Here is a 27507-nt window from a genome sequence, read left to right as displayed (position 1 = left end):
ACATTTACAAAATTATAGATTGATGTTAAAGATAGTTTTTTCTACAATGTAATTCAGTTTAACGATGGTGGTTATTTTATAGCATGCAAATGATGCCCTAATGCCTATAGGAGATTATGTATATATATATATATATATATATATATATATATATATATATATATATATATATATATATACACACTTTTTTAAAATTATATTTACTTATGTGAATTTACAGACTCATATATGGATATGCTTGAACAGCTTGGAGCAAATGTAATTGTCTTGTCTTGATCCACAGTAGAAACATTCTGCACAGAAAAGTGGGGACCTAATTAGCTCAAGACAGTGGTGCTGTGGATAAACTTGTAAAGAAGATGTGATCAGGCACTCTGTAAGATTGTTGCTAACACTATTAACACCTCCAGTGGGTCCCTTGTTTCCTTCAGAAATTTGACACCCAGCAATCTGGACCAACAGCATCCATTTTACACTATGCTTTGGTTAAAAAGTTTATTTTAGGCCAGGCACCACCCTTTGTTACACCTATAACAGGGGCCTGTAGGCTACCCTGGACCAACCTGTTGCAATATAGGAGCAGTGTGCTGGACTGATCTATGACCATGAGACTCAGTAAGGGCAATAGTGGTGTATTATGATTTTTCACTTCACAAAACCAAGATAGACTTAGTCAAGTCAAGAAAATCAACTGGTTTCTCAGGAACTGTCTGTTTTGCCATTCTGTGCATTGGTCTCTTTTTAACACCAGTATTAATCTGTACAAAATGGTTTATTGTTTATTGGTTCTGAAAGGACAACTGTTTCAAATGGTTGGTGGTTAGGGGCTGGGGTTAACATTTGTAAACATATGGGGCATAAAACCAAATAACCATACACACAATTATCCCCCTAATCCACACACACATAAAATAAAACTGATTGGTGCATCTGTATTACTTTTGACATATTGCATTATGTTTACAAAATTGAAGTTAGCCTACAAATATTATACAATGTAATTGTACAAATGTATTTACCACAGCATCTGGTATAATTTCATAAAAAGAAAATCAATCTGAAAACAGTTTGGTCAAACTTTGATATTTCCAAACTGTGTCTGTATACTATACAGTGTGTGTCAAAACTCTTAACTTAGATGGGCTCCCGAGTGGCGCATCCAGTAAAGGCGCTCCGCGTGGAGTGCAGGATGTGCCCTATAGTCTGGACATTGCGAGTTCGAGTCCAGGCTATTCCTTTGCCGACCGAGGACGGGAGCTTCCAGGGGGTGGCGCTCAATTGGCCGAGCGCCGCCCGGGGGGAGGGAGGGCTAGGTCGGCCAGGGTGTCCTCGGCTCATTGCGCACCAGCAACCCCTGTAGTCTGGCCGGGCACCTGCAGGCTTGCCTGTAAGCTGCCCGAGAGCTGCGTTGTCCTCCAACGCTGTAGCTCTTGGGTGGCTGCATGGTGAGTCCGCAGTGTGAAATAAAGCGGTCGGCGGACGGCAAACGCTTCGGAGGACAGTGTGTGTTCGTCTTCATCCTCCCGAGTCAGCGCAGGGGTGGTAGCGGTGAGCTGAGCCTAAAAAATAATTCCAAACCATTCCAAACTGGGAGAAAATAATAAAAATAGTTGGCAACTAAAATTAAAAAAAAAAAAAAAAAAACTCAACTTAGTACTGGCAAAGTCTGTAGTATTGGTATCGACTCTGTGAGAGAAACAAAGTTACATTCAGTCTTTTGTTTTGGAAATAGCAACGCATGTTGCTTTTGCAATGCTCAAAACACCACGAGACACCATCAATGTTGAGCCTTCAAATACACTGCTGAGAACACAAATAAGTTCAGTGATGGTTTAATTTGGGAGAAAGGATGTATGTGTTACAAAGCACTCACATTTAATGTTTTTATTAGATTTAAAATAGAAAATGTGATCTGTTTGAACTGAAGACATCAGAAAACTGTGGTAGTAACAGGCAGTAATTCCTGTTTGTCTCTCAAAGTAGTAAAAAAATCAGAGATTTGATTTAAAAACATCCAGGATTTTCAAAGCGGAGTCTGTGCAGCCGTCAAAGTTGGAGTGTGTGAACCCATCTCCACCACAGACCAGCAGGGGTCTGGCATGAATAGTCATCTGCCCCGGGCTCTCTGACACAGCTTGGGTCACCTTGTCAGAAAAGAAAACAGGAGAAAGTTCAAGTTAAAGTAAAGCTCTGCACTTTCATGCAGATAACATGGAGGTAAAATATTAAATTCCTTCATAAATGCGGTATATCAGACTTTAGTAGACAGTCACACTAGTATATCTACCTGTTAGCAATACTTTAATATTAAGTCCTGGGGTTTATCACCCATAACTGTGCTTTGGGTGATTTGTAAATAAGTAGCTAGCACACACCCACTCCTCCTAATGTGACCATTAAGATCACATTAAGGCCATTCTGGAGCCCAGACTTTTATTTATTTATTAATATAAATACATCTGAGAAAATGTTTTTTACTCAGTGATTTGTCCACTCAGCAACTTGAGGATGGAGTTATATGAATAACTACTGCTTTACAAACACTGGATTTACTTAAACTAAACGGTGTTCTTCCCACTGTAATCACTGCAGCCCCAAAAACGAACTGACCGTCTGTGCTGTTTAGACAAAGAATCGGAAATCTAAATAAGAGGTCCAGTGACCACAGTGTGCATTGGAGCAAATGGCCCTGACTGTTTACATGTTTGTAAATGTGGATTCTGTCCAGTTCTTGAAGGCCAAAAAGCTGACAGATTAATGTCGGCATGGGCACTTGGCTGTCTACCACGGACAAACCCCAGAGTCACAGTCAAAGATATTACTCAAATAAAGATACATTTGAAATTAAAATAAAATCTGAAAAATACATTTTACTTTTAATTGGGTCAAGGTTCGGCCTAAGACTGATATGAAGAGGCCAATCTGGGAATCAAACCCAGTATCTCACGACCCTTTGCCTGCAATCAGTAAACTCTCTTACATTGTAAATTGGGTGCGGACCAATAGACTTTTCAAATTAGGAACATCTATTAGAGATGAGAAGTTATGCACAATGAATAGGGGACCAAAGCAAATGGTATTGAAGCTCATAAAAGGAAGGAAAATTAATCTTAAAACCAAAAATAACTTCAGAAAGATAACAGAAAAAAACAATTTAGCAAAGTATGAGGTCCCAACATGATACCATGATACAAATATTCCCCTTACTGGGGTTATCTACAGACTTTCAGAGGGTGTTGAATTAAAAAGAATTAAAAAAGAAGTTTCTAAGCATATACAACTGTACTCACACATGTGTTACAAGGACATTCAGCTAAATAGAGTTCTGTTTTTATAAATATAAGGATATTCCAGATCCTTTAAACCTTTTGTAAATTAACTTACAAGAATCTATTGTAATGATTCACATTCCACCCACACTGTATGTCATTATTGTAACACAGATGTACTACATTTTCTGAAAGGAAATAAAGCATCTGTATTTATAAAGAAACAAATAGTTTTATTCCTTTCAAAAATAAAAAAAATGGAAAAACATACATCGCCATTTTGATGCACTGCAACATTTGCTTATTCCTGGAAGTTTCAGTCAAAATGGGGGAAAGAGTCTAGCATTAATACTGGAATATGTACTCAAAATACATCCTGAAATCCATAAGGCTTGTGGTTGTTTTAGCAGCAGTGCTTTGAATGTGGAGAGTGACTTGGCGAGATCAGTGCCCTTGCACTGTCAAAAGCAAAACTGCACAAAGCAGGCCAACTTCATGACTTGGTCCCGTGCCATTCGAATATTAATGAGATACGCGGCCAACAGTTTACACTGATGTTTAAAAGACTGCAGTGGAAAACTCAGTGCTGTAATGACTTTGAGTAAACAAATTCCATGGATGTCCATACTTCATTTCATCAACTTTATCAGAGTTCAGATAAACATCAAGGTACATTTCAGTAGTGTAAGGAAATAGTATCCATTTCCTGACGCTTTTAAGACATGGTTAAAGATGATCTGTTATCATTATTTCCCAAACTTATTTTTTCGCTCTCTCTTTTAAAATGGTAAACTCTGTGTTTTCAAAGCACAAAACTACTGTATGCCTCACATCTCTTACTTGGATTTGGCAAAAGTAAGGCCTATCTCCTCCACCTTGTGTCTAGGCACCATTACACAGGTGGGGCTCTAAACACTTACATATCTGGCTCATCCAAGACAGTACTTCTCTTTTATCGTTCATTGAGCTTCCAAACAGCACTGATCGTGGATTCGATTGGGTTGTTTCCTGCTTAACCTTCTGACAACAAAGTGTTTATTGTCTGTGCTCTTCCAGTACATCTGCTTCTCTCCCCATCCTTTACTATGCTCCTCTAGGCCCAGGACTTGGAGACAGTTTTTCTACACCTTTCATCTGGTGCCAAACTGGCAACACGCGCCACTGACATTGCTCTGCTCTGAGCAAATCCCCCTGCCTTGGATCGCATAACCTCATACTAATAAGAAAAGTGGATCAGGGTCGTATTCATAAAGCACTGGCATGCTTGTAAAATGCACAGGACTGGAATGCATTTTCCTGCACATGATGCATGAAGTAAAATGGTCAAGAAGACAAATTATGGTTGTCTCCTTGATTGAAGCTAACAAGTCACTCATAACACAAACAAAGGCATTGGCAGAAAGGTTAGATTCTTGCAGTTTTACATCAGAATTTATGGATGTGTGAAATAAACATTTAATTCCTGAACATGCTTTTTTAATACAGGCTAAATGGAAATTTAAAACAACATTAAAAAGACATTTAAAAGGACTGAGTTAATAATACTTACAAAATAATCATTAATAATCAAGTGTGGTTTCCAACATTGACTGCTTAATAACAATTACCACATTTTCTTATATATCATATTAGCCAGCCCTTAAAGTAATTGTTGCTAACAAAATAGCTCAATAACATTTCTCCACCATGTAAATCCATTCATTATATAAATCTCAGTGTGCAGTTTTGAAAGAAATACATGCTATAGCAAACATGTATTTTCATTTTAAAACATGGTATCTGGTACCTCACTAGTTTAAAAGATCACTGGCTAGTGAAATTGTCCCCACTCCTTCACTGGCTTCTTGTCAATAACCAATCAGCTATTTCAACCAGTAACAAGCTCTGACCCAGAACACACTGCTGAGGTGAAATGACCCAGGAAGTGGAAGTGCAAACTGAAAATATGAAAATAAGCATAAAGTTGTACCAGATATCATGTTTAAAAATGAAAATGAATGTGTGCTATACATTTGATACACCGGTAGCCCGTGGAAGAGCTAAATGCCTAATCTATATATGGAATTATTTGGTTAGCTACAATTAATTTTAGAAAAAGAACACCAACATGTCATTTGAAATATACCAAATGTAATTCTCAGTGTAAATAAAAATAAAAAAGTACAGTATTGCATTTTAAAGTGTTGAGGTCTTTTGTATTGGTTTGTATTATTCATTTGCTGCCAAAGGTTTTGGTCGATACCTACTGTATCTCAAGGGAGCATGTGTTGAAAACAAACAGTGGAGGTATTTGTAGGTTTTGGATGGCATGGTAACCATTTTGTTTGTTAAACAAAGCCTTGTCCTGATGGCACCTGTCTCACTTCTTTAACCTCTGTCCCATAATACAGACTCTGGTGTGTAATCACTCTGTACTTTATTGGCAGTAAATTGTAAGAATAATTTGAAGAGATTGATGAACAACCAAGCTGCATGTTTGTACAGCTCAAGGGATGACCTGAAAGTGGTCTTTATACTGAAGTCCTCTTTATATACAGGGTATTTCAAAAGGAAAAGCATATACATGTGATTCTTCAGACTGGACAGTATAGACAGTGGTCCTTCTCTACAGATAGAAAGTTTACTGCGTCTGCTGTTCTGATGCACATATTCTACAAAGCACTTTGAGGAAATGCAGTAAAAATCTTTTCAAATGATATCAGACTCAAAGCCATTCCTAGATTGTTTTATTTGTAGGCAGGATTGTAAAAAGAAACGATTTTTGCCATTTGCTCCCAGTAAAGACACAGTTTGGCTGAAACCATGCCATTCCAAATGCGATGTTCCATGTCGGCACTCTTAATTACCTGTGAATATCTCCATTTTTGGCATTCAGTGCTCACAGGCTTGGGCAGCCCAGGCAGAACTCGTGCCAACTCCTCCAGTATTAATGGCTCCACTTTTTCTTTACCCTCCTCCAAGTGCTCTAGTCCGAAAGTCATGCTGGTGTGGATGACCACTGCAGGGCCTGCGTCAGTGGACTCTGTGTGGGTCAAAGAATGGAAAGAATATGTAAGAGCTAATTAATGGCTCAGATTATTTCATTAACAAAGACAGTTTTATTGAAAGGTCCTGAAATAATAATCATTAAACCATAATATATTTTTTTAGCTCCTTCTGACATTATTTCAATTTGAAATAAATAAAACATACTGGTATCTATTCACTGAACAGTACAACAAATACTAATATAATAACTAATAATAATACAATGTTCTGTTACTGGTCTGTGAAGCAGTACAATGAGCTAAATGCCAAATTTCTAGTGAACACGTTCAAGATTTACTACAAGCTCTCCAGTAAACTTATAAAACCCAAGACAAGAGAATGTAAATAAATCCTGAAAATTCACAAACATATATTTCTATTATGTCATCCCTTAAAATAAACCACAATATATTGATATACTGTTTATCCAAACCAAAACACAATCCGAACCTACACATATAATTATAAACAAATTTTTCCTCATACTAAATACTTTTATAGCATTACACAAATGTGCAACATTAAGTAATGTTACGCAATTCCATTATGAGGGATAATGACAGAACTGAACATTTCCAAAACAGTATTTGTCCCAAAATAATCTTATTCCCAATACACAAAATAGCATTTCCAATATCTGTTTCATTACAAAACATCTTTCTAAACTGTTCAAAACACACATAATGCACAAAAATAATTTCCCTTCCTTAATAAAGCTACACATATTAAGTACAGAACTGCAGAAGACCCTTGTGCAGTCAATGCATGTACTATTGTTCATTTAGGACATTGCTGGCTTGATTTAAGTAAATCTGTTGTGTTTATAAGCTCTTGTAACAGTACAGTACATGCATCTGTTCTAACAATCAAAGTGGTCTGTAATGAGAGCCATTAAAATGTATGATAGATTATTAAGTCCCTCGCAGCCAATCAAAATGCATTATCTTCCAGAAAACAATAAACTGGCACAAATTAAAAAACGGTAGACAACAAAATTGGTCATACTTAAAGCTGAACATTGTCACTAATATATATATATATATATATATATATATATATATATATATATATATATATATATATATATACAGTTGAAAAACTCAAAAAATGCTAATTGAAAAGTATTCATACCCTGACAAAGAAAATTAAATTAATAGCTAGTTGAGGCACCTTTAGCAATAATAAACTCTTTTAAATGATTAAGATATCTATCAATGAGCTTTTGGCATGATTCTTCAGTGACTTTTGACAATTTTTCAATGTAAATTTGTTCCAGTTCATTCAAATTCCAAGGACCTCTTTGTGCACAGCCTTCTTCAACTCATACCAAAGATTCTCAATCGGATTTAGATCGGGACTTTGACCAGACTATTCCAGAACCTTGATTTTATTCTTCTTTAACCATTCTGAAGTAGATTTTGATGTGTGCTTAGATCGTTGTCATGTTGGAATGTCCAGTTTTGTAGCGGAGGATTGGAACTAAATTTCCTGTAGCATTAGAAGAAAAACATCCCCATAGAAGGACATTACCACCTCCATCCTCGACAGTAGGTATGATGTTCTTTTCTTTGTACGCCTCACCAGACTTTCTCCAAACGTAACGACTATCAGCGTGACCAAATAGCTCGATTTTTGTTTCATCACTCCACAAAACCATTGACCAGAACTTATATCTATCATTCAAATACCGTTTTGCAAACTTTGTCCTTGTGACGTTTTCCTAGAGTGGCTTTTTCCTTGGCCTGCAACCATTGAGACCTTCACCATGCAATACTCGACCTATGGTTAAAATGGAAACCCCAGTCCCACTTGCAGTCAATTCACTTTGATATCTTTGGTAGTCAGTCTTGGATTGTTATTAACCTTCCTCAAAATTCTTCTGTTCTTGGTGAAAGAGCCTTCTTTCTTCCAGACCGAGGGAGCATGAGACTTATACTTCTTGATGATAGAAACAGTAGTTGAAATTGGGATACTCAAATGCTTGGAAATCTTCTTGTATCCTTCTCCAACTTGATGACAATAAATAATCTGCCTAAGGTCTTCAGATAGCTCTATATTGACTTATTGGTAATGACAGCAATCATCCTATGACTAACCCTTTTATACTCTCTAAGAATGCTCACCTACAAGCCAGCATTTTTTAGACTTTTCTAAAATTACGTTCTGCATTATTATATTGAAATTTCTAGCACCTTGTAGACAATACTATGATAGCATCGAAGGGTATGAATACTTTTGAATTAGCATTTTTGGAATTTTGCCAAAAAATTGCTGAAATAAATAACTGTAGACATCTATTTTTTGTAACTTTTTTTCCTCATCCATAAAAGCAAACATTTTGCTACAAAAGATTTTCCCTAAAATTCTTTGTTTTAAAGAGATTTCTAGAAGTTATCTAGAAGTCTAATGGTCACAGATCAGTCCAGCACACTGCTCCTATATTGCAACAGGTTGGTCTAGGGTAGCCTACAGGCCGCTGTTATTGGTGCAACAAAGGGTGGTGCCTGGCCCAAAATAAACTGTTTAACCAAAGCATAGTGTAAAATGGATGCTGTTGGTCCAGATTGCTGGGTGTCAAATTTCTGAAGGAAACAAGGGAACCACTGGAGGTGTTAATAGTGTTAGCAACAATCTTACAGAGTGCCTGATCACATCTTCTTTACAAGTTTATCCACAGCACCACTGTCTTGAGCTAATTAGGTCCCCACTTTTCTGTGCAGAATGTTTCTACTGTGGGTCAAGACAAGACAATTACATTTGCTCCAAGCTGTTCAAGCATATCCATATATGAGTCTGTAAGTTCACATAAGTAAATATAATTAAAAAAAAAAATAAAAAAAAAAAATATTATATATATATATATATATATATATATATATATATATATATATATATATATATATATATATATATATATATATGTGTGTGTGTGTGTGTGTGTGTGTGTGTGTCCAGCCAATCTGAGCTGTACAGTCAGCTGTACAACATATATATCATTCTTACAACTGTTTGGCACGCCTAAGGTTAAAAGGGAAGTCACTTATAAATAGAGCTGATTTGCATTAACTGACATTTACCTACTTTACTCCTCCCCATATTTAAACCAGCCGTTGTTACTGTTTCCATTAAGGGACAGGATGTACTCTAATCTTTTATTTATTTATTTATTTATTTAGTAGTCGCCAATTCATTTTTACCCTGTTTTTTTCCCAATTTGAAATGCCCAACTGTATTTAGGCTCAGCCCACTGCTACCACCCCTGCACTGACTTGGGAAGCGTGTGCCATCAGCCGACCTTCGGAAACATAACTAGCATTTAGCTCCAAGCCGCATGGGCTCAAAATTTTTAGTGAAGATTTGCTGTGTAATACACAATTCATTAAAATTGTCACTTAACACCTCTTTCATCCTGCTGCCTTCCTATGTGAATGATAGTGGGGGTGGGGGTATCTTATACCCCGTTTCCAATAGCCACACTTGAGTGCACCTCTGCCTGACCGTGCCACAGCTAAAGATGGCTGCCTGCGTGTGCACTGGAATTTCGTTAGGTGCAGCTGACCCCGGAAGTGACTGTGGTACATCAAAGGTCAAACGGCATTCTGGGACACTCGGAATTCTGGGATTTAGTGGCTGCAGTAGCGTCTGTTTTGTAAACATAGAGATTGAAAGAAGCCTGTCTTAGTGCGTACTGGATGGCGTCCCAGTATGTTGTCCATTGCCTCAAAGTACCTGAAAGTACTTCTACAGTTGCCACTTTTGTTGTTGGCGTCTTTAACCTTTTTGTATTTTTAATTTCTTTATTTTGTCACGGTACTGTATTGCAGTCCTTTCTCCAGCAGGATTTTCGCAATCTTTTCAAACACTTTTCTTGTTGCTCCAAGCAATTGTTCCTGTATGGGACTTTACGACCATACATTAATAACTGCTCTAATTTCATCGTCTTCCCAAGGTAAACACACATGTTCTTTTTTGGTAAAAAAAAAATTACCTCTCGCATCGATTGTGTCCGCCATTGTTGTAGTTAAAATTTTAAAGTGCAGTGACATTGCGTCTGTGTACGTAAGGGAACGTAAGGGTACTTCTAAGACTTTATTATTCACTTGGCACAGGAGGTAAATTTATACATTTAACTTGAGATGCCAGACACCAGTTTTTAAAACAATATATACAGTACATTACTAAAATCAGGTTTTAAAAAAAGAAAAGATCTGGGGAAAAAAATATTTTACAAAAATTTAAATTCATGCAAATAAAAGCAAATGTGAAGGTATTTTGATTTTGATTCTATTAACACATCATCATCTATGATGGAAAAAAAATGAGGTATTGTAACTACAGTCATCTTTTTGTTAAAAAAAAACATGCTATTTTTGGTTTGTTACAATTTTGGTGTCTGTTAATGACATGGAGTGGAGGCAGTGTGCCAGATTCTCACCCACATGGTCCCCTGCTCATTGTTGGGTTCATGCCAGAGTGCCACTGCATGCTCAACACCCGATCTGCACACGGTGTAATTATGCTTATGTATTCATGAACTAGCTGACCCATTCAAATCGATTGGGAAAAGTCAGATTGGAATGTGAATGTCCAAATATATGTGTGGAAAGAAATTCTTCATTAAACACTCAGCTCGGCTCTGTGCACGTCTTGTCAAAGACAGAAATATATAGTCCTATTGTTTATATATAAAATAATGGGGTCAAAGTCTCTTATTGGCTGTATCTCCTTAAAGTAACATGTACATAATCCACTGTGCTCTACATAAAAAAAAAAAATAGATTAAAATAAAAGATCAGGGGGAGCTCCCAAGTGGTTCATCCGGTAAAGGCGCTCCGTGTGGAGTGCAGGATGCGCCCTATAGCCTGGATGTCGCTGGTTCGAGTCCAGGCTGTTCCATTGTCGACCATGGACGGGAGCTCCCAGGGGGTGGCGCACAGTTGGGCAAGCTCCGCCCAGGGGGAGAGGGCTTAGGTCGGCCAGGGTGTCCTTGGCTCACTGCGCACCAGCGACCTCTGTAGACTGGCCGGGCGCATGTGGGCTTGCCTGTAAGCTGCCCAGAGCTGCATTGTCCTCCGATGCTGTAGCTCTGGGCTGGCTATATGGCGGGCCTGCAGAGTGAAAAGAAGGTGGCAACACTCAATTAAACAGCATTTTCTATGATCTACACCATCTATTGTTGCGCTGTTTAAGAGAAATAGTGGGAGCACTGACCTAAATTGCGCTTTTTATTATCGATGGAGATGAAGCGTATGCAGGGATTATTGGTAATGTACTTTGCTGCCCAGGGGCCATCAATCTCCGTGCCAGCTTCATAGAAGAGTCCCAGAGCGTAGCGAGAGGAGTAGCTCACAGCTTCCAGCTTCTGCCTCTGAGTCCTGTCAATTACTGTGGAAACAGCATTAAAAGATCAGTACTTTATCTGGACCAACCTTGCCTGGAATGTAATGGATACCGCCAGCAGTGTAAGCCCATTCAAACTCAGCATGCAAATGCTGCCTTAGCCCCTTCAGCTAGAGTTTGGGATAAGAAGTGAAATAATCAGACAGATGCTGAAAAATGCACAAACTACTTCTGACCTTGAAAAATGGGGATGTGGAAATAGGCGTCTTTGAGGTCAACCATGGTGAACCAGTCGCTTGGCCTGATTGACTGCAACAGCTACTTCATGGTCAACATTTTGAACCTCCTTCGGCTCAGATACAGGTTGACCTGTTTGAGGTCGAGGATTGGTCTAAGGCAGTGGTAATTTGAAAGTAATTTTGGCACGGGCATAAATTGATCTTACTTGGCTGTAGCGGGCATGCTGACTATTGCATAGGTTCTTATCTTATCCTGTGACATATACAGATATATATATATATATATATATATATATATAAAGAGTTTTAGTGGGAATTATTCTTGGCTCACTCTGATAAGGCCAAGTCTCAGGCAGTAATTGTGAGTGCTGTGCTTATTCTTTAAATAATTTATATAAAATACGCAATGCAAATATTTTTAAATAGCATGTTTACACATATAACCATGAATAAACTAAAATAAAAGAGGACAGATAGCGTCTCGCTTTGTTTCAATTTGGCAAATTTGTCAACAACACTCTTTTTTAAAGATTGCTCATCTCCGGTACAATTATTCAGAGAAAGTGGATTCGTAAATAAATCTACTACGGTGTTTCCCTTGTCTGGTGAAATTAAAAAATAGAGAGAGAGAGAAAATTAAAATTCTAAAATACTGAAATGTATTAATTTTCTCAATAACAGTCGGCGAAATTCAGTGCTTACCCGGCTTATTAACAGAGCATGTACAAGCACAGCATAAGTGAGCAGCACTGTCAACAGACTGCTGTGACGCTTTTGTTGGAAAATGTGTTTAAAGCTTTATTTATTTTCTCACGCTATGACCCGCCAGAAATGTGTTCACGATCCATAATTTAAGAACAGCTTTGAGGACCACTGGTCTAAGGCCACCATCCCACTTGGGCATTAGGAAGTACCTGGTGTAGAACCCTTCCTCCAACTGGAGGGGGTGTACCACACGAATAGCCAGCTTTTGCAGCAGAGCTGCTACCTCCTGAGACACCACTGCAGTGTCTTGCGGGTCTGTGACTGATGTTGTGTTCACGCCCCGAAAGGGAGGGGGAACATGCTTCAACTGCAGACAGTAGCTGGTTTGAATGGTAGTAGGCACCCAGATGTCCATGGTGCGCTGACACCAATACTCCAGATGGCTCCCTGAGAAGGAGCCCTGGGCCTGTGGCAGCAAACCCCTAGGGCTATTGCTCACCTTGTCTATTGTCTTGTGCTGTATCTTTTTGGAGCCAAATGTGATTTATGGGGTTAAAAATCAGAGTAAATTAACCACCACACCAAAGAAGTTTTGTTGCCTTCAATGTTCTTGTGATCCTAGGTCTTGGTCCCAAGCCCACTGCATTCCAACAGTGGCCCCTGAAGACCACCCTCTAAAAAAGATGTGGTTTGGCTGTGATGTAAACTTAGACTCACACAGCACCTGCACTTGAATGGTGTCTTCACTATTCATCCTCTTATTTGTCAGATTTTGGAGTGCTTTAAAAAAAAAACAGCAACCCTTGTTTCCTGTCTGTAACATCTGCTGTTTATTGGTCTCCACTGTTCCAAGCTGGCCCTGCTTTAGTGATTCTAGGCCCCTGAGTGTAAAGTGGTTGGAGTTCACCACTCTGAATTTAAACACAATTTACAGTTTAAAGGCAAAGTCCCTTCCTCAAGTAAAACAAAGCAGAAACACACACATGACCTAATCAAATAGTTTTCAAATCTGATATCTGGGAACTTCCAACAGGAAAGGTTTTGTTTCAACAAGATCCAAAAAAAACAACGAGTAGCCTACTCTTTATATACAAGGAATACATTCTATAGATGTTTCTATTGTCTGTGAGACTAGGAAGACTGGTAAGCAGCACTGCAGTTGTAAAATGAACCTTTAGGATAAAAAGCTACACTTGGTGGGGGGTTCAACTGTCAGCTTTGTTAAAGACGATTCAATGTTCACCCAACCCCTGGGCTTTGTAATGTTGCATGTCTCAATTTGCCTCGGTTGTAAAACTACTCAATGGTGTAGGGTCCATTGGCACAATATGTTGAGTATATTTAAGGACAAGCAATCTTGGCAACCCCTGTTTCCTTTACTTTTCAAGCTATGACAGAGTACCTATAATTCTGGTCCTGATGGTGTCTAAGTGGCACAGAGCACTTTGACTTACAGTGGCTCTCAAAAGTATTCACCCCCCTTGGACTTTTCCACATTTTATTGTGTTACAACATGGAATCAAAATGGATTTAATTAGGAGTTTTTGCCACTGATCAACACAAAAAAAGTCCATAATGTCGAAGTGAAAAATAAAATCTACAAATTGTTCTAAATTAATTACAAATACAAAACAGAAAATAATTGATTGCATAAGTATTCACCCCCTTTACTATGACACACCTAAATAAGCTCTGGTACAACCAATTGTCTTTAGAAGTCACATGATGAGTTGAATGGAGTCCACCTGTGTGCAATTAAGGTGTTTCACATGATTTCAGGTTAAATACACCTGTCTCTGGGAGGTCCCACAGTTGGTTAGTACATTTCCTAACAAAAACTACATCATGAAGACGAAGGAACATTCAAAGCAAATCCAGAATAAGGTTCTTCAAAAGCACCAATCAGGGGTAGGATATAATAACATTTCCAAGGCATTGAATATCCCCCGGAGCACAGTAAAGTCCATTATTAAGAAATGGAGAGAATATGGCACAACTGTGAATCTGTCTAGAACAGGCCGTCCTCAAAAACTGAGTATCTGGGCGAGAAGAGCACTAGTCAGGGAGGCCACCAAGAGACCTATGGCAACTCTAAAGGAGTTACAGTCTTCCACGGCTGAGCTGGGAGACACTGTGCATATGGCAACAATAGTCCGGGTGCTTCACAAAACTGGCCTTTATGGGAGAGTGGCAAAAAGAAAGCCATTGTTGAAAGAAACTCACATCAAATCTCGGCTAGAGTTTGACAGAAGGCATGTGGGAGACTCTGAGATCAAGTGGAAGAAGATTCTATGGTCTGATGAGACCAAAATAGAGCTTTTTGGCCTCTACGCTAAGCGCTATGTTTGGCGCAAGCCTAACACCGCACATCATCCTGAGAACACCATCCCTACCGTGAAGCATGGTGGTGGCAGCATCATGCTATGGGGATGCTTCTCTGCGTCAGGGCCTGGAAAGCTTGTGAAGATAGTGGGCAAAATGGATGCAGCAAAGTACAGAGAAATCCTGGAGGAAAACCTGCTGAAGTCTGCAACAGACCTGGGACTTGGGAGAAGATTCATCTTCCAGCAGGACAATGACCCCAAACATACAGCCAAAGCCACACTGGAGTGGCTTAAAAACAAAAAGGTCAATGTCCTGGAGTGGCCCAGTCAAAGCCCGGACCTCAATCCAATTGAGAATGGTCCCCATCCAACTTGACGGAGCTTGAGCAATTTTGCAAAGAAGAATGGGCAAAAATTGCAGTGTCCAGATGTGCAAAGCTGGTAGAGACTCATCCAAATAGACTCATGGCTGTAATTGCTGCCAGAGGTGCCTCTACCAAATATTGACTCAAGGGGGTGAATACTTATGCAATCAATTATTTTCTGTTTTGTATTTGTAATTAATTTAGAACAATTTGTAGATTTTATTTTTCACTTTGACATTATGGACTTTTTTTGTGTTGATCAGTGGCAAAAACTCCTGATTAAATCCATTTTGATTCCATGTTGTAACACAACAAAATGTGGAAAAGTCCAAGGGGGGTGAATACTTTTGAGAGCCACTGTAAATCTGGCCTTGCCCACACTAAAGGTCCAAACACTAAGCAGTAACCAGTCTGGTTTATCATCTTCCCCTGGAAATCGCTCAAATCATTCCTTTCAATGAAGGACAGTACTATCCTAGTTATGCTGATTTTTTTACAGGCAATGTTTTTCCTTTTTTACTTTCTGCCTCAAACAACTATCAAGAAGAAAACCAAATAAGACTTATTAAGTATTGTAGCAATTTGTGAGTGATAAAGTTTTACCATAAAATACATTTTAAAAAAACCATCAAGACATGAAGTGTGGTTCTTCCATTCAACAATTCTACAGTGAATCTACTAAATTAATAAAACGCTTTTTGTCATAAGAGTATTAATGAAGTAAAATAGTATATACATACTGAAAATAATTTGTACCAAAATATATTTTTAGTAACATACAGATCCTTGCCATTACAAAATTAGTTATAAGTATAATGATAAAGAAGATCAACTCACAATCTTCTTATACTTTATTTTGAAAGAACAGCAGACAGGAAGTAACGTAGTCTCCCAGGAGGTTAAAGAGAGATTCAGCTGTGGTTTGGTCTCGAGCTTTCATTTGGCTTGCTTTTGTGCTCTGTGCAGCAATGCATTTTTAACAGGACTGCAGTACATTGCTTTGAATATTCCTAGACTGAATAATGTATTGACCAATTTCCCCTCTGTGTGCCTGCAATACTAAGATCCATTCGCCAGGGTGCACCTTGACTGTGTGGAACTGGCCACAGATGCTACTGGGAGATACACTGGCTCTGTCCCTTACCAACTCTGTCATGCTTAATACAAATTTAAAAGACACCATTCCAAATGCTTGCTGAAACAGGACACTGGTTAACATCCAAAGCCCCTATCAGCTGAGCTGTTGGGTCAAATGATTTTCCCAAAATTGCCCACTTATGGTACAACTAAGCAAACAGATGGTTAAGATTAAGAATGGTTGCTTCATGTATGCCCCAAATGGCTAATCTTTATAATTTTTTTTATGGGAAAGATGGATAAGTAACAGGACATATTAACTACAATTATATTTAACTGGATGGTGCCCAGTGTTTTTGATCCCCAGTTAGGTCATTTAAAGTGTAATTTTTTTTTCACAGAAATACTTTAGTTTTTTGCCTTTTGGTGGTTTTCCACTCATTATCAGCATATTTCAATAATAATAATGATAATAATAATAATAACAACCATAATCCTAAAATTAAAATGCAAACATTTTTTTTTTTTTTGAGAATAATTTTTGTCAACCTTTTTTTTTTCTGGGGAATGTGTATTATTTACCAGCTACTGCATTAAAAAACAAAAAAGGAGAAGAAAAATGGAAAGAATATTATGGTCAATTTCTTGTAACTAGTAGCACTTGTGAGGAGGGTCTGTAAACATTAACAATATTTGAAAAATAATTCAACTGATAATGGAATCAAAACACACACAGAAATAAAATCCCATATCATGCTGACATTAATCTGTATTGTGTTGATAAAACCACTGTTTCCATTGAACATGATTTAATAGTTACTGTCAGTTTTATATTGGAAGGGTTTACACAGTCGGCCTGTTGCACTTCCTGTTTTCTGGGTCTTGGATTTTATGACCTCAGACCAGAAAGGTATAAATACTCCTGTCTAATGGCAAAACGCAGTTCAAACAATCACCAGAACAACTTGGGTCAGATGCTGTTGGGCTTAGACATGGATTTAAAAGAATACTTTTGCCGAGTTCAGTGTTGGGAAAGTTACTTTTAACAAGTAATCCATTACAGTTACAAGTTATTGACAAAGTTACTTCTCAGACAGTTTACATTTTTCAGAGATTTTTTTTTTTTTTGCGGTTTGGTCAGACTGCAGCTCGAAATATTTTTTGAAGATCCAGCTGTCAAACTCCCACGTTCCCTCCTCGAAGACATGTTCTAGCAAAATCATATAACAAGTGTGTTCATGTGATGGGATACATTTGACTTGGACAGTTGAAACACTTTCTGATGTCCATGTTATGCATTAGCTGTAGTCTGTTTTTTATGTAACCAACAGTAATTATGTTATAAAATGTAATTCATTATCACATTTAGTTACCCTTAGTTTTACAAGTTAGTGAAAAATTTAATCAGATTACAGCAATGCGTTACCCTCCATCTGTGCATATATTAAGTTGTTGCCCCACAAGTTTCTTATTGTTTTGCTGTTAATCTGTTAATTTTCAAGACTTTATTTCCACCTAGGTGAAACACATTATAGCATATAGCTTTCTTGTCCCAACAGTATAAGACTTCCTGTATTACTGGTAATAGGTCTCCAACTACCTCTTATACTAACATTCTATTCTGCACATAGGAATCAATGTTGGATCAGGTGGGGTGCAATTTCCTGTAGCATAGGAAGTGAACAGGGAGAGGAAACCAAGTACTTCATCAAACTTGTGTATGAAAAATAACAATGGTATTCTAAAGAGAGATTTTTTTCAAGAGCCTTATTCAAAAGGTAGATTTTTAACAGTATTTAGCAGGGTTTGCATACAATATTATTTAGTTACATATTGCTATATGAACTTGGTGGTTACAACTGACAGTACTCTTCTCGGAATGTTACTGCAGAGCCACAGACCACATTTACAAACTTGTGTCTGTTTTTTGCAAGTCTGCAAGTAGACATTTACAGTTTTCCTCATGCAACACTATGTTAACAAAATGCAACTGTGTTAAATGTCCATTCATTGACACATAAAATACACGACATGTTTGCTTTTACCCACCTAACACTGGTTTATATGAAGTGGAATTTAGCATTAAGCGTTTTACTTCACTTCCTCTTAAACAAGTTTTTAATTTAACTCTGCATTCCACTACCAAAATATACATTTTAATATTTACTGTGAAGCCTGGTAATTCTTTACTACGCTGGCTGCAAAATGACTTTCACTTCCTTAACATGACTTGCTGCCTTTAAATCAATTTTATTTCCTCACTAATCCCATATGTCTTCCTGTTCAGGCTCTCGGCTACAATAAAATCATACAAGAGCACAAGATCGGAGCCATGGGCTTGTTGGCTGACACTGTGCTGTTTGCTAAAGAAGGGGACAGTTTCCACACTTATCTACCACAGGGTACAGTTGTCCATCTACAAGTAACCTAACATAACCTTTAGATACAGATTTGAATTGGGAACAAATTAGAAACACCTCGGGACTAGTTGATTTGTTATCCCTAATTTGTATTCTGACATATAAAGCTGCAGCTACACTGTTGCAAGTCAATTTCAGTAGCTATGTTCACAGACTTTGATAGAGGGCTGATAGCGGAGGCTTGGTTGACAGGTGTTTCTATATCCAAGACTGCAGAAATTGTGATGTTCCACATTTTAAAAGCAGATTTCCATCCTGAACTTCATTGCAGGAAGTAATTGAGGAATGTGCATGTTTCCCTCCAGAACAATTTAAACACCTTGCACAGCATTGATTTCTGGCATCCCGTCAAATCCATGCTGTCCTAAATGCCCATACTGTCCTTTGGTCTTTCACTTGCATAGCCATGGTTTATATCTGGCCACAAGTAAATTCAAATGAGTTTGGTGGTAAACAGTAGTTCACATACTACAACAAAATCACATGGGCATTATTTTCTGAGTGGTGGGTGTTTGGGTTTTAAGCTTGCATAGTGTTTTTGAAAACAGTTGAGAACCAAAACAAAGTGGGTTTAGGGAGGGATCCTGAATTCAAGTAATATTGCATTTACAGGGTGTTAAATACTATTGCTGTTTTACTTATTAGGTAGTTTCACCACCATAGCATATTTGTCGTTGGCTGCAAAACACGTCATTCAATAGTGTATGCATTGAGCAAGTAGTTAAGTGGGATGCATTTGTATTGAATGTATTAATAATAATCTAATAATTGTGCATAACATGTATAAATACTACATCATGTGTAGGGTCCTACGCAGCTGCCACAGACTGAAACATTAAGTCGAGGATCAGTTCACCCTGTTGACCAAATTGCACTGAAGGAGAACAGGTGTATTGACCTACTCTAGGTGCAGTGGTCTGTTTGTAATTTCAACACTCAACACTGACTCTTCAAAATAGAGCATCTACTACCCTGCTAAATATTGTCAAAACAATCAATGTGCCAAGTCATGCTAAAGTCTGTACAGTAATCCGTCGTGTAGCCGCTCGTCACTTATCCACCATGATCAATCTCTTCAGCAATGTTAGTTAATTATTGAACAAAGAAGATTAGTTCAGAGATTGTAGATCCTACCAAAGTTTTCGTACACTGTGTTGTATGTGATCCATGCGCAACCATTGCTGGTAGTGTCATGTGAGCTGTTCAGTGTGTTGATATGTAAATAAATCCTGTTCGCCTGCGGGGTGTATCAGCTTCAACCTCCATCTCGATCGCTTGCCTGTCAATCAGCAGTGAACGCCCACATCCACACAGCATTAACACCCTGTATCTTTCTAAACAAGGGATTAAGGGGAGCTCCCTAATAAAAGCTGAATCTCAAAACAATAATTGTGTGAATATAATAATTGTTACAGCTGTGTATAATGGTATTTAAAACAGGATTCATTTATCTGCCCTTTTACATATCCGCCCTTACTCTGGTCCCACCGCAGTCAGATACGCAACGAATTACTGTATTATTAAATGTGCTACATTTTAGGAAGATGAAAGTCATAGTTTTCTCTACTTTCTCTTTTTCATAACAATTTTTTATTTTATTTCAAATGATATTAAACTGCAAGTGTTTCACAGATACAAACTGATAAAGGAAATGTGTACAGACAACAGTAGGCTATTTTTTCTTACAGGTCCAATATAGATAACTGCCACTATGCTTTTATCACACTTCACATTTACTACTACAAAGTAAGCACACAGTCGCAGACTGTGGTAAGCAAATTAGTTTTTAATCTCATGACATTTTTGGGCCCACATGTAAAATAAAGAATTGACACCTACAAAAAAAGCTTTCGGTTGCGGCACACTTGTAGATGCGAGATGAGAAGGTTAACATTTTCCAGTCTGGTTTCTGAGGCCTTGCTGCAGCTCTGACTGCAGGCACAGGCTCCAGAGCTTTGAGTCGAGTGTCAGCCAAGTGTTTTGTGAAATGTTGCAAGCACTGACAGAGCTTGCTTTAATCATCAGAGGCAGTAACCCGCTTGATAAAATATTGGCATTTATGGCCAATTTGCCATATTGTAAGAGCTGCTTAGTAGCAACACCTGCTGGAAGAGGCAGAACAGGAGCACATATGACCCAGTTCTGCCACATTTACCTTTCACTCTATCAAGCTCTGATCTGTTAAGAACTGGCCCATCATTTTTAAGCATGTTCTTAAATAATAGTCAGCACTTTTTAAATAGATTAACACAGATAGAGCAATAAAAGTAACAGTTCTTGATCATGCTCTGTCCTTTTGCCTGTGTTACCCTACTCTGTGGCTCATTGAGCAATATAACACCAGTGCATATGACAGTCAACCTCATTTTGCTGCATGTAGCAGCAGTAAGAAGGCGGCTTTGTGAGGGGAGAGTGTTATTATAAGTGCAGCTGAAACTACCTGTAGACAATATAAGCAATCTGGAAAGACAACAGCGCCTGTAAGCAGGCTAAACTAAGGAAGAAGGCCTAACATTTTAGAATAAAATAGAACAGAATTATGGAAGCTTTAATCCCAGCTCCTCGTGAAACCGAATGCAGTGTTTTTGCAAACAGATGAATTCACAGATGCTTTAGACCTGGGGATTGATTGCGCTGTGTTTGATGTGTCCCGGAGACTATGCATCAAAGAGCACACTCAATGCTGTATGTTGCCGGGTAATTACCAAAGCAACAATAGCTGCTCAGAATGCTTTATATAGCAATCCTCAATCTATGGTTGCTTTTCTAAATTGAAATTGTTAGGTTTGGCATGAATATATGATAATGAAAAAAGGAAATGTGAAATTTGTAACACATTGATCACAAGTAAAAATACAGATATTAATATATTTGGAATATCAACCAACAAAGACTTTCTGTCAAATTATTCCTCTGGAGTAACGTGAAACAAAGGTCTTTTAGTAATAATTCAGTCTCATTTTCAGTTTGGTTTATTCAAATTCGGACACGGTACAGAAAGAGTTTCACTTCCTAATAATGAATTTTTAACAGAAAGCCTTTATCTTTTTGGTTGTTTCACTACATCTCCCTACCCTCTCTTACTCCAGTAAAATTCTCTATAAACCCTTTATAATATTTGCTTCAATGGCCTTGCCAGCCAGCTTATTTAATTGGTTTATTACCCTGGAATTCAAATGGTTCTGCACGAACATCCAATTTCCTCCTGATAATTGCTGAACATTTTTTTTAACAATTGTGTTGGCTGAAGATGTATCATGCACGGTTCCCTAAGTATTGCAATACTACAGGAGTTTTTGAGGAGTAAGGGTTAATACAGGGTTCAAGACAGACCTAAAAAACAAACTCCCACCATAGAACTGTGAACAGAATTTCAGGCCCCCATGAACTGCCAGGACAGTACTGATTCAACGTGACAAGGTGTCAAAATAGTTTTGGAGGGGTACATGACCATTCCTCCATGTCTCAATGACAATCATTCGATTGTGCAGTTTCCGATTGTGCGGTTTTTGATCAGGAAGCACCTGCCAACCAAGTGTATACTACGGTATTTGCACATGAAGGTCACTTATCCTACCACAATTCATCCCATAGTGTGGAGTAGTGGTTAGTGCTCTGGACTCTTGACCGGAGGATCGTGAGTTCAATCCCAGGTGGGGACACTGCTGCTGTACCCTTGAGCAAGGTACTTTACCTAGATTGCTCCAGTAAAAACCCAACTGTATAAATGGGGAATTGTATGTTCCCTGGATAAGGGCGTCTGCTAAGAAATAAATAATAATAATAATAATAATAAGTGGTTCACTTTTAAGTTTTATATTTACAGTTAGTAAATCTCCATATCAATAGCTCTAAGACCTATTTACAAGGGCTCTGCATAAACAGTTTTTCCAATTCAAGAATCCCTACCTGCTTCCTGATGTAAGCCACACTTTCAAAGTAGATCACATTTTTATTTTAGGAGAGTTAACAGGAAAAAATATATTTTTGGGGTTATACCAATAGAGAAAAATAACTCCAGTGCAGTACTGGAACACATTGAGTTTGTTTTCTATTATTGCTTTTTTTACTTCAACAATGTGGACTATCATTGGGTCCTTTTTTTTTTAACAAATAACTACTGAAACACTGTATATGTTTATTTTGTCTGAGACAGTTATTTCCATGACAATGTCACACCTGACTATTTTTGCCATCCAAATACCACACAATCCGCCCTTGCACCTCATGTTTGCTAGGTGGCAGATGTGGTTTTAAAAGTGATAACAACCATAGAATCAGATAATGTGCATTGTTCCTTTTACACAAATTACTATACACTTATTTATATATATATATGTCAGACTTGTAGTCGAATCCGAGTCATCAGGGTCCGAGTCCAAGTCACTATCATTTGAGTCAGAGTCACGAGCCCGAGTCCTTGAAGGAAACTCAAATCAATTTTCATTAAACTAGTGGTAGTAGTGGGGGAACAGTTTACCTAACAAACATTGTCTAATATCCCTTAGGAAAAATGTACAAATAATACAAAATAAAAAAAATGATTTTGATGTATTTTTTCTACCTAGATTATTCTATTTGTCTGCCTTTTTCAAATTGTCTGTCACTATCTTCTTTGGAATTGGAATTGGAATACTGTTTGAATGTACCTGAAGTTTATAGATAACATATTTGTCACTTTGATCGAAGCTGTGATCTGGACGGTGTTGTGTTAGAAAGTGGTACATCGTGGTATGCGATTACAAAACATGACCGTGTAATGTCAGAAAGTAGTATGCTGTCATATTGCTAGTGGTATGCTGTCGGATTTTGGTGTTTTCCTACTGTCAAAAAGACGTACATTTACCATCAATTATACATTGTTTTTTGCAAATTTAAACTCAACAATCAATTTCTCTAAAAAGCAAAAACAATTCACAATTCCACTGCAAAGTTGCACAAGTAAAAAAAATGTACAAGACCCAATGTATTGCGTATGACACATATTTGCATATTATTTTCATAATGGTGGAAAAATAAGATAAATTACATTAAAAGGTTAGTTTCACTTTCATTGCATTTGCACTTTTATTAAGTAATACAATGATGCATTTACGAGACGATTCAGATAATGTATTTTTTTTTTTTAAAATAATTTAATAATTTTTTTATTATTTTCTCCCCAATTTGAAATGCAACAAAACATTATCCAATCACTGGTTAGCCCTGTTGTCTTTGCAGCCAATCATAGTAAGAATAAGAAATTCGAAGCGAGTTAGGTTGTAGCGTAAACATACCCCCACACAAATCCAACTGGTTGTTGCGTAAACACCCCCCCACACAAACCCAACCCGACTGCAACCATCGCAGACCAAGTTTTATAAGGAATACATGATGTCAGCATGGTAAACAAGTAAGGAATTATTTGGCTTTTAACAAGCCTTTCTCTTTACTGCTTTAAACTGTGTTCTTTTTTTTTTAAGCACTGTAGAAATACATTTCTAAAACTGCATTCTTGAAAAAAATACATCATTTGATTTTGCTGGTGAAAAACACCTAGGAGTTTATGTTGACTTAGAAATGTCTTCATCTAGACAATGTGGGGAAGCTATAAAAAGGCCAACAAGATGCTCGGATATAATGTGAGAAGTGTTGAATTTAAATCAAGGGAAGTAATGTTAAAACTTTACAATGCATTAGTAAGACCTCACCTAGAATATTGTGTTCAGTTCTGGTCACCTTGTTACAAAAAGGGTATTGCTGTTCTAGAAAGAGTACAAACAAGAGCAACCAGAATTATCCCGGGTTTAAAAGGCATGTTGTATGCAGACAGGCTAAAAGAATTGAATCTATTCAGTCTTGAACAAAGAAGACTACGTAGTGATCTGATTCAAGCATTCAAAATCTTAAAAGGTATAGACAATGTCGACCCAGGGGACTTTTTTGACCTGAAAAAAGAAACAAGGACCAGGGGTCACAAATGGAGATTAGATATATACAGTGCCTTGCGAAAGTATTCGGCCCCCTTGAACTTTGCGACCTTTTGCCACATTTCAGGCTTCAAACATAAAGATATGAAACTGTAATTTTTTGTGAAGAATCAACAACAAGTGGGACACAATCATGAAGTGGAACGAAATTTATTGGATATTTCAAACTTTTTTAACAAATAAAAAACTGAAAAATTGGGCGTGCAAAATTATTCAGCCCCTTTACTTTCAGTGCAGCAAACTCTCTCCAGAAGTTCAGTGAGGATCTCTGAATGATCCAATGTTGACCTAAATGACTAATGATGATAAATAGAATCCACCTGTGTGTAATCAAGTCTCCGTATAAATGCACCTGCACTGTGATAGTCTCAGAGGTCCGTTTAAAGCGCAGAGAGCATCATGAAGAACAAGGAACACACCAGGCAGGTCCGAGATACTGTTGTGGAGAAGTTTAAAGCCGGATTTGGATACAAAAAGATTTCCCAAGCTTTAAACATCCCAAGGAGCACTGTGCAAGCGATAATATTGTAATGGAAGGAGTATCAGACCACTGCAAATCTACCAAGACCTGGCCGTCCCTCTAAACTTTCAGCTCATACAAGGAGAAGACTGATCAGAGATGCAGCCAAGAGGCCCATGATCACTCTGGATGAACTGCAGAGATCTACAGCTGAGGTGGGAGACTCTGTCCATAGGACAACAATCAGTCGTATACTGCACAAATCTGGCCTTTATGGAAGAGTGGCAAGAAGAAAGCCATTTCTTAAAGATATCCATAAAAAGTGTCATTTACAGTTTGCCACAAGCCACCTGGGAGACACACCAAACATGTGGAAGAAGGTGCTCTGGTCAGATGAAACCAAAATCGAACTTTTTGGCAACAATGCAAAACGTTATGTTTGGCATAAAAGCAACACAGCTCATCACCCTGAACACACCATCCCCACTGTCAAACATGGTGGTGGCAGCATCATGGTTTGGGCCTGCTTTTCTTCAGCAGGGACAGGGAAGATGGTTAAAATTGATGGGAAGATGGATGGAGCCAAATACAGGACCATTCTGGAAGAAAACCTGATGGAGTCTGCAAAAGACCTGAGACTGGGACGGAGATTTGTCTTCCAACAAGACAATGATCCAAAACATAAAGCAAAATCTACAATGGAATGGTTCACAAATAAACATATCCAGGTGTCAGAATGGCCAAGTCAAAGTCCAGACCTGAATCCAATCGAGAATCTGTGGAAAGAACTGAAAACTGCTGTTCACAAATGCTCTCCATCCAACCTCACTGAGCTCGAGCTGTTTTGCAAGGAGGAATGGGCAAAAATTTCAGTCTCTCGATGTGCAAAACTGATAGAGACATACCCCAAGCGACTTACAGCTGTAATCGCAGCAAAAGGTGGCGCTACAAAGTATTAACTTAAGGGGGCTGAATAATTTTGCACGCCCAATTTTTCAGTTTTTTATTTGTTAAAAAAGTTTGAAATATCCAATAAATTTCGTTCCACTTCATGATTGTGTCCCACTTGTTGTTGATTCTTCACAAAAAATTACAGTTTCATATCTTTATGTTTGAAGCCTGAAATGTGGCAAAAGGTCGCAAAGTTCAAGGGGGCCGAATACTTTCGCAAGGCACTGTATATGTGTGTGTGTGTGTGTGTGTGTGTGTTACTCATTTTTGACTACTTTACAGTTCTGTCTGGGTGGAACCCAAACAAATGGTTATCTTTACCAAGATAATTCTATGTTATTCTAAAAGACGTGCAGCAAATGGTATCCTGTGGAAGACAAACTCCCCATATTATTACCTCTGCAGAACACTCAAAATGGCCCAGACCCCCCCCCCCCCCCCCCCCGATACTTCATTATCCTCAGTTTTGCCCTAAACAGTGTGGTCTTTTAATTGATGGAGGTTAGCGTTTTGTTTATATATATATATATATATATATATATATATATATATATATATATATATATATATATATAGGGCAGCTGGCTCTTTGAGCTAATATATATATATATATATATATATACACAAAACCTAGCTTCCTGTTCTTTTTTTTAGCGTTTGCGCTTGCCTGCTTCACAACACAACGCAGCATAAACCAGGTCTGTCTTAGTTTCTCACTTTCCCCTGCTTGCACTCTTTAGTGCTGAGGTCACTTCCTGCCACAAATGAATGGCTCCCAGGCCTTCCTGAACCAGACCAGCTTCAGGGGGACTGTGAGTATTCCACAGAGCCTCCTACTTTTAATTCCTGTCCTTTTTCTTAACTTTAAAAACCTTCCAATCTTTAAGGGGGAGGAAATCTGGATGCTACCCAGAAGCCCCCAGGGTTCACATCTGCACCAAATATACACATAGACCGGGATCTTACTCTGGATGCATTAGGCCTGATATCCCAGCACTCATCATTTCCGTGCTCAGACCACAAACAATCTTAAACATCCCTGCATACTCCGATGCTGCTAGGGTTCATTATTTAAAAACCATTAATTATCCCCTGCTGGGAATGCATTTCACCACAAAGGGTAACGTGGGAGGAGGGTTGGGGGGGGGGGGGGGGCTCTGTCTGTATGTCATGCATACATCTTGACAAATTATCCAATTGTGAAGAAACTTCCAATATGGAGGGGCACCTTGTCACACTAACCTTCATGTTACTGATAGCTCTAACAGCTATTGCAGCTCCTGACATGACTGTTAAATTACAACAAAAACAGAGTTACATTTAGTGCCAACTAACACTTCCACGATCAAACGCAGCTTCAA

At 38.2% G+C, this 27507-nt stretch overlaps 1 protein-coding gene across 3 annotated transcripts in view; it reads right to left on the bottom strand.

Moving 5' to 3' along the window:
* Positions 1–753: 753 nt before the first annotated feature.
* Positions 754–27507, bottom strand: part of LOC117415306 (renalase-like) — a 69075-nt gene continuing 42321 nt past the window's right edge. For all 3 annotated transcript variants that reach the window (XM_034025459.3, XM_034025460.3, XM_059026438.1), the window contains exons 5-7: positions 11508–11681; positions 6116–6291; positions 754–2144 (exon numbers count right to left, since the gene is read on the bottom strand). In XM_034025459.3, the coding sequence (XP_033881350.2) occupies positions 1992–2144; positions 6116–6291; positions 11508–11681 (503 nt within the window). In that variant the 3' untranslated portion in view covers positions 754–1991. The remainder of the gene's footprint in view (positions 2145–6115; positions 6292–11507; positions 11682–27507) is intronic.

This window comes from Acipenser ruthenus, chromosome 7 (genome assembly GCF_902713425.1).
Source record: "Acipenser ruthenus chromosome 7, fAciRut3.2 maternal haplotype, whole genome shotgun sequence".
Lineage (NCBI taxonomy): Eukaryota > Metazoa > Chordata > Actinopteri > Acipenseriformes > Acipenseridae > Acipenser > Acipenser ruthenus.
This window is presented reverse-complemented; position numbering and strand designations above follow the sequence as displayed.